General features: G+C 47.3%; 1 protein-coding gene across 1 annotated transcript; it reads left to right on the top strand.

The window, feature by feature from the left end:
* Positions 1-1037: 1037 nt before the first annotated feature.
* On the top strand, positions 1038-1412 carry LOC109938785 (gastrula zinc finger protein XlCGF7.1-like). The gene has a single exon (XM_020537114.2). It carries the CDS (start codon positions 1038-1040, stop codon positions 1410-1412), a length of 375 nt encoding a protein of 124 aa, XP_020392703.2.
* The last annotated feature ends 7093 nt before the right edge of the window (positions 1413-8505 follow it).

The raw sequence follows: 8505 nt of genomic DNA, 5'->3' as shown, positions 1-8505 counted from the left end.
TGATGAAGGGTCTCGGCCCGAAACGTCAGCCTCTCTGCTCCTATGATGCTGCTTGGCCTGCTGTGTTCATCCATCCCTGCACCTTGTTTTCTCGGATTTACCAGCATCTGCAGTTCCTACTATCTCACGTCAGCCTTCCTGCTCATCCGCTGCTGCCTGACCTGCTGTGTTCGTCCAGCTCTTTACCTTGTTATCTCTCATTACATGATTGGTTTGTGATCATAGCGCCCTCCTTTTCTATTGGCAGAAGGTTTGAACCGTCATGGGGTCAATGCAGCTGCTTCCCCACGCGAATCCGTGTTCCTTCCCAATTCCGTCATATTTCTTTAATATGCCAATCGAAAGAGCTGGAGGACTGGAAGCAACCTTGATCTCCAGCCAATCACCTCCCCTGTTGTCTGAGCGCGAATGCGGGACAATCCAGCAAAGTTGCTGCTGCTCGTCTGTGAATGAAGATTGAGCTTCACCCAGACTGAAACTTCCTCCTCTGTCCATCATCTGTGAGGAAGCAATTTCTCCCAATTTCTTTTTTTAAATTCTGATGTGAAATTATTTACTTTCAGCAACCGACAGGAAATGAACTGAACCCAGGGAGGGAGTCCAGGAAAAAAATGATGATCACTTAGATTTGGCTGTTCTGAATTTTTTTCACCGAATTTCTAATCTAATAGTGATGAAATTTTATAACTCTTTTTACAATATGTTAAAAAGGGAAGATTTACACAGCAATCTCAAAACGACCATCACGTGAAGTCACTAAAATAGCTGGTACTTGAATATCATTGGCTTGAGACCATAGATCCAGAATATCTGTCCTGGCTGCTTCAAAATATTTGAAACATGAGTTTGTCTGGAAAAGTACTGAGGCATGCACACCCAAGTGAGAGTTTTCTCGTGAACTGGTATACCTTCATCCAATCTCCCAGCTTAAAGAAACGTCGCACCGTTCACAGTAGGAAGAGACCATACCTGTGTTTCTGGGTGGACAAGGATTCAGCTGATTGTAAAACTTACAGGGACACAAAGCCGCACATAACATGGAGAATCCATGGAAATATGAGGACTGTGGGAAAGGATTTCATTCCTTGTCGACGCTGGAGTTTCATCAACACGGTCACAGCAGGGAGAGGTCGTTCACCTGTTCTGAGTGTGGGAACGGATTCCCTGATACATCTGCTCTGCAGAAACACCAGCGTGCTGCCACTGGAGAGAGGCCATTCACCTGTTCCTTGTGTCGGAAGGAATTCCGTGAATATTTCACCTTGTTGAGACATCAGCGAGTTCACGCAGGGAAGAGGCCATCTACTTGTTTGGAGTTTGGGAAAGTATTCGCTCAGTTATCAAACCTTCGTGCACACCAGCAAGTTCACACTGGGGAGAGACCATTTACATGCTCTGATTGTGGAAAATAATTCACTCAGTCATCAAGCCTACTGAGACGTCAACGAATCCCACATGGGTGAGGCCATTCAAATGTTCCAAGTGTGGGAAGCGGTTCAGAGATTCATCTACTCTGCAGAAACACCATTAGGTTCATACTGAGGAGAAGCCCTTCATCTGTTCTGAATCCTTTCCCACATTCACTCGGTTATCCAGTCTGTGGAAGAAAAAGAACGTTCACAAATGATGGTAGGACTTGGATCTGCAGTTAATCTGTAATATTTGAGCTGCTGGACAGCACGTTTCAAACCCACAACGTCCACCACCTAGAATAACTAGTGCAGCAGTTACATGGGACCATGACCACCTGCATGCTCCTCTCCATATCACACATCATTCTCGTTAACAGGATGTTAGAAAGGGAAGATTTGCAGACAGAAATCTCAAAATGACCATCACGTGAAGCTCTAATGGAGTCACTGAAATCGCCGGGATTTGAATATTGTGCTCCTCCATATTGGCTGTTCCTTCACTGTCAATGAGTCAAAATCCTGGAACTCTTCCCTAACACCATTGTGGGTGATCCTACACCACAAGGACTGCAAGTCCCAGAAAGCAACTCACCGTCACTTTCTCAAGGAGGAGGACTGGGATGAGTAATAAATGCTGACCGAGACATTGATACCTGCACATCATGAATTGATTTTAAGAATGAGGGAAATCACATCCAGGACAGAGCTGTATTCATTTGGACTGTGGGTGAAGTGGGATGGTCGGAAGGTTTCCATCTGCTGGACGGGCCGTTCTCATCACTTTGCTTCCAGTGAGGCTGATACTGTTTGAGCCTGGGACTGCACATTTACACTGAAACTACCCCTAAAACCTGTTCCTGAAAAGTAAGTAATGTTTTCCTTACTACGCCAATTAGATCAAAAATAAATATGTTTGTCTTTATTCCATCGACTGTGTAGTCAGTGCCAGGCCAGTCACCTCAATCGGTCTGTGTCAATATTTATGCTCCAAGTGAGTCCGCACCCTCCCCTCTTCATCTCCCCCATCAGCAGATCCTGCTGTACTTTTCTTCCTCGTGTATGTATCCAACTTCTCCTGAAATATATTGCTGCTGTTCACCTCAGCCATTCGCTGTGGAAATTAAGTTTTGATTTGCATCTGTCACTGGGTAAAGAGGTTCCTCATGAAATCCCTTATGGATTATTGAAGCCCTTCATCATTTCAAAGACTTCCATCAGGTCACCCTTCAGCCTTCTCTTTTCTAGAGAAAAGCTCCTCAGCCATTCCTGAGGGTTATACGTTCTCAGTTTTGATAATACCTTTGTGAATCCATGTAATACTTTTTTCCAGTGCCTTTGTTTCCTTTCTCTAAATGGAGATGACAAATGTTGGCAGTGCTCAGTGGAGTCAAACTTTACTATGAAATCACTGAAACTTCGTTTGCCTCCTTTTCAGCTCTGTAGCTGTAGAAAGGACCCCTAATATGGGCCAGCACTTTGCAGAATGACGTTAAGTTCCATGAGATATCTGAGACAGGAATTAGGGGTATGTCATTAGGGATTAGGGCCTTCAGTTGGTTGGAGAGACTGGAGCAGCTGACCCTGTTCTCTTTAGATCATAGATTCACTGTGACAGAACGGAGACGGAGGCCATTTGGCCCTCTGAGGTCATGCTGGCTCTGTATAGAACAAATGTCTGTCCTTGTTCTATTCCAATAACCCTGCAGATTTATATCTGTCAAGGACCCTCCAACTTTGAAAAAAAGTAACGAATATATTGTTCAGGATGAGCAACGAACAGGAATAACTCATTTCAGATGTAATTCATGAGAACCTTCCAATCTAGTATCCACCTATATTCTAGTTAAAGTCTGGGAAGTTGAGTCAGTGGCGCGAGTTTTGAATTCTGTTCCTCCAGAGAGAATCTGATATCTTTGTGGCTGCAGCTTTCCCCAGATTTTATTTTTGGAACAAAAACCGTGAAATTGTTTCAGAGTCGAGTGTTTCTTTTTTTGAGCCATAACCCACAATTTCGCGTCTTTAGAGCTAAGCTATGATGCTCCCAGGTCCAAAAATGTGCAAGTTCGGTGGATTGGCCGTGCTAAATTGCCCCCTGGTGTACAGGTTATGTGGTTGGGTTAGTCATGGCAAATGGGGGGTAATGGGAGTAGGTTGGGATAGACGGTCAGTGCAGACTCGATGGGGTGAAAGACCTCTTTCTACACTGCAGATATTCGGTGATTTTAACCAGTTGTGATCATGGTCACATTTTCCTCACGTCGGCCCACACATAACTAGGTTCATTCAGCTCAGGTCTTCATGGTACCTTTGTGTTTTTGTGGGTTCATACTCAGATCTCTTTTGGTTTACACAGTATATTTTAGAATGAGAATGAACTTGTAAATATCAATTTTCCAGCCAAAATCCCTTGCAGATTAGGAACTGTTTCTGCTGCTGGCGTCACTTGGAAGGATCAGGAAAACAAAGGTTCAGTCACAAATCTGAGATCAGTAAGTGCCAGGAAAGACTGAACAGCTTAAAACTCTTTTTCTCAAGAAAACAGGAGGCTGAGAGTTAACCTGATATAAATTGGAAGCTTTGTCTCTGTGAACTGAAATCATTGGATTTTAAACAAAAAATGGGAACCAGTTCTGAGGATGAGTGACTCGACCCAAAACATTAACTCTGATTTCTCTCCACAGACGGTGCCAGACCTGCTGAGTTTTTCCAGCAATTTCTGTTTTTGATTCTGATATACAGCTTTCTTTCGGTTTCTATTAATTGAATCTGAAGCATTTTTCATTGACCGGAGGTCATCAAAGGCACTGTCTAAGTGTGCATCTTTCTTTTTGTCTATCTGAGTTAACAATCAGATGGAGGGGTCACTGACTTATCGTCACAAATCCGCAATTGAATCTGCCTCCCCCACACTCTCAGACCCCTCATCACTCGCTGGGTCATGGAGAAGCTCTTTTGTTAGAATGGGAGCTTTCTTTGATGTGGCCTCTCCTTATGCTTCTGCCCCCTTCCCATTTCCCTGCATTAATTCCAGCTGCCTCTAGTCTGCCCAAATGGGGTTGTTGAAGAGCTTAAGAGGAGAGCAGACTGAAACTGAGAAATTAAAGAATCAGAATGAAACCGGAAGAGAAAAAACAAACAGGTTTTGTGGATCTCAGGGGAATGAGATTCCAGGATCTGTCTGTTCTGACTGTTCACACAGTAACAAGAGACAGCATTCTCTGATGAAACTCAAACCCAGGCGGAGGGGATGGGAGCACTGAATATTAACAGATTTAGTTCAAACACAGGAGGTTTGTTTAGCTAGTAATAGCATGTAGTGTAATAGTCATGGATGTGAAGTGAGTAGTGAGGGGAAGTATTGCCAAAAGCTGCAGATGGAAAACTTTATAGGAACAGGAGTAGACCATTCACCCTCCTCAAGCCTGTTCTTTTAAATCAAATCTGTTATTTATTGCCTGATCTGTTGCCTAACTTTCAATTTCCAAAACCCACCAAGCCTATCAATGAGGCGCCTCTGAAACAGACAAGATGAATATTGAAAAGCCTAAAAAACTGCAGATTCAAGGAAATCAGAAAGAAAAACAGAAATTGCTGGTAAAATTCAGCAAGTCTGGCAGCATCTATGGAGAGAAATCAGAGTTAAACTTTCAGGTCCAGTGACCCTTTGAATAACCAGATGCAGCTGACCATTCCCTCTTTTCTGTAACAGTCTCTGGAACAGGTTATGGTGTAAGCGTCATCAGATTGTCAATAACAACTGAGAAAACAGCAGGACATGCTCAATCAGAATAAAACCCATTTTGGTCTTTCACTTATAAATCAATTGTAAGAATTTATTCATTATCATTTCAGAAACAGAGTAAGAGACCAGAAAATCAACTCTTTGTACTATTGGGTCTGAGAACCATTGTTGATTCTGACCTGGTCTGGCCCACAAGTGAATCCATACAAGAACAACGAGCTTGATTCTTAACCGTCCTCTCGGCAGTTAGAACGGATGACAAGTGCTTGCTGAGCTCTTGATGCCATGTACCCATGAACAAACAAAACAAAAATCAATTACTGCAGTTACTTCTGAACCGGCTGGTGTTTCATCAAGCTAAATGATTGGGTGTTTTTTTGTTTCCCACGCTCCGAGCAGGAGAACGGTCTCTCCCCAGTGTGTATTTGCTGATGTAGACTGGGGGTTGATGATGTCCTGAACCCAACCCCACAGTGAGCATACCTGAACAGTCTCTCTTCGGTGTGATCACGTTGATGGCACATCCGTCCATTTGACCTTTCATAACACTTCCCACAATGCGCACATTTAAAGGATCTCACTTCAGCTCTCAGAGTGAACCTGTTGGAGTTTCAACAGGCTGGATGACCGGGAGAAATCCTTCCCACACCTGGAGCAGGTGAATGGTCTCTCCCCAGTTTGGTCCCATTGGTGTATCAGCAGTTGGGATGACTGAATGTATTCCTTGCCACACTCACAGCAGGGAAACAGCCCCTTTCCAGTGTGAAGCCACTGTGAATGTCTTCTCACATATGAAGCAGGTAAACAGTTTCTTCCTGGTGTGATTGCAACAATATGTTTGCAGTTTGGATGGGTAATTGAAACTCCTCTCCCAGTGCCCACAGATCCACAGTTTCTTGTCAGTGTGGCATTGCTTTCGTTTAAAAAAAGTCACTTGATCGCCTGAAGCTTTGTCCACACAGAACCTGTGCACAGTTTCTCTTCACTGTGAATGGTGCATCCACCTTCCATCGTCAAAATCTGATGATATTCAGCTTATATTAAAATGAAGCAATTCTGCCAGATCCTGTCTCTTGACTGCACACTCTCAAATTCCAAAACAATGCGGAATTGACCAGAAACCAAAGAAAAGGAGCATAAGATAACACACAAAAAGAAAGGCAGCTTGTGAAATCAAGGTGAATGATCTGGTAATTTATGGGCCTGGCACAGGGGAATAGTGACCATAAAAGCTGCCGTCTTGTCATTAAATCACCAACTAATTCACTCATGTTCATCAGGGATGGGAACCTGTCATCCAGTCAGGACCTGTGAAAGACTCTGACATCAATGTGAAGAAAGAGAGCACTGGGCAGGGGCTAAGAACAGTCCATGCTTTCAGTGGGAGAGGCTGTAGCCTCTGTATAGCTACCTGAAGGGGTTCCTTCCTTGCTCTTTTGTTCAGAGCAATTAAATAAGAGCCAGCTTTAAGGGATTGTGCAAATCACCAGCTCGCTAACTTCTATGGCGCAATTGGTCAACACTTGCAGCTCGTAAGCGTGAGGTTGGTGGTTTGAGGCCACAAAGGCAGGAGCAAGTGCTGTTCTTACTCTACTTGTTACATTTGTGTGATAGAGTTCTGAGTTTTTAATACAATTAGGGTAATGCTCCCCAAATGGAAATCTTATCCGGTGAGTAACCACAAAGGCGTTTCGATGTTGTTATAATGGCTAATGTAAAAAGCTGCGGATGTTGGGAATCTGAAACAAAAACAGAAACTGCTTGAGAAACTTAACAGGTTTGGCAGTACCTGTGGGAGAAAACAGTTCTGAAGAAGACCTGAAATGTTAATCCTGATTATCTGCCCACAGATGCTGCCAGATCTGCGGAGTTTTTCTGGCAATTTATGCCTTTATTTTTAAATGAATGTGTATTTCACCTGTTGGGATGAAGCAACCAGACCCACCATGTACTGAATTTAACCTTTTCGAAATCTGTGAAGAAGGAGGGAGTGGGGAGGGAGCGAGGGAGAGGGAAGAAGCAAGGGAGATAGAGGCATCGTGGGACAGGGAGAGGGACAGGGAGGGAGCGAGGGACAGGGAGTGGGACAGGGAGGGAACGGTGGACAGGGCTAGGGTCAGGGAGGGAGTGAAGGGCAAGGCGGTGGACAGGGAGGGAGCGAGGAATGGGGAGGGAGCGAGGGGAGGCAGCGAGGGAGCAAAGGACAGGGAGGGATCGAGGTGTGGGGTGGCAGCAAGGGAGCGAGGGGTGAGCAAGGGACGGGGAGGGAGCTAGGGACGGGGAGGCAGCGAGGGATGGGGAGGGAGGGTGGCAGCGGGAAGGAAGGGAACTGGGAGGGATGGATGGAGGGAGGGAGGGAGTGGGGAGGGTGAGAGGGAGGGGGTGAGTGAGCGAATGACGGGGAGGGAGCGAGGGAGCGAGCCAGGAGGGAGCGAGGGAACCAGAGTGGAGCGAGGGAGCAATGGATGGGGAGGGAGTGAGGGACAGGAGCGAGGAGCAGGGAGGGAGTAAGGGAGTGTGGGGGTGGAGCGAGATAGGAGCAAAGGGCAGGGAGGGAGCGAGGGACGGGGAGGGAGCGAGGGACGGGGAGGCAGAGAGGGACGGGGAGGAAGCGAGGGACGGGAGGGAAGAGAGGGACGGGGAGGCAGAGAGGGACGGGGAGGGAGCGAGGGATTCGGAGGGAACGAGGGATGGAGCAAGGGTGCGAGGGACGGGGAGGGAATGAAGGACGGGGAGGCAGAGAGGGACGGGAAGGCAGAGAGGAACGGGGAGGGAAAGAGGGTGCGAGGGATGGGGAGGGAGCAAGGGACGGGGAGGGAGCGAGGGAGCAAGGGACGGAGCGAGTGAGCGAGGGACATGGATGGAGCAAGGGACGGGGAGGGAGCGAGGGAGCAAGGGACGGGGAGCGAGGGAGCGAGGGATGGGGAGGGAGTGAGGGACGCGGAGGGAGCGAGGGACAGGAAGGGCGCGAGGGACAGGGAGTGAACGAGGGGGCGAGTGAGCGAGGGATAGGGAGGGTGCGAGGAAGCGAGTTAGGAAGGGATAGAGCAAGGGAGTGAGGAACAGAGTGAGACAGCAAGGGTCAGAGTGAGGGAGCAAGGGACGGGGTGGGTGCAAGGGAGCGAGGAACGGAGCGAGAGGGCGTGGGTTGGAGCGAGGTACGGGAAAGGAGGAAGGGAGAGAATGAGTGACGGGAAGGGTGGGAGCAAGGATCTGGCAGGATAGGGAGCGAGGATTAGGGAGGGAGGGACTGGGAGGGAGCGAGGGACGGGGAGGGCGCAGTGGAGCGAGGGTGCAAGGGACAGAGCGAGTGAGCGAGGGACGTGGAGGGAGCAAGGGAACAAGAGACGG

The sequence above is a fragment of the Rhincodon typus genome, chromosome 8 (genome assembly GCF_021869965.1).
Source record: "Rhincodon typus isolate 14 chromosome 8, sRhiTyp1.1, whole genome shotgun sequence".
Taxonomy (NCBI): Eukaryota; Metazoa; Chordata; class Chondrichthyes; order Orectolobiformes; family Rhincodontidae; genus Rhincodon; species Rhincodon typus.
Note: the sequence above shows the minus strand (reverse complement) of the source record. Positions and strands in the feature narration are given on the sequence as shown.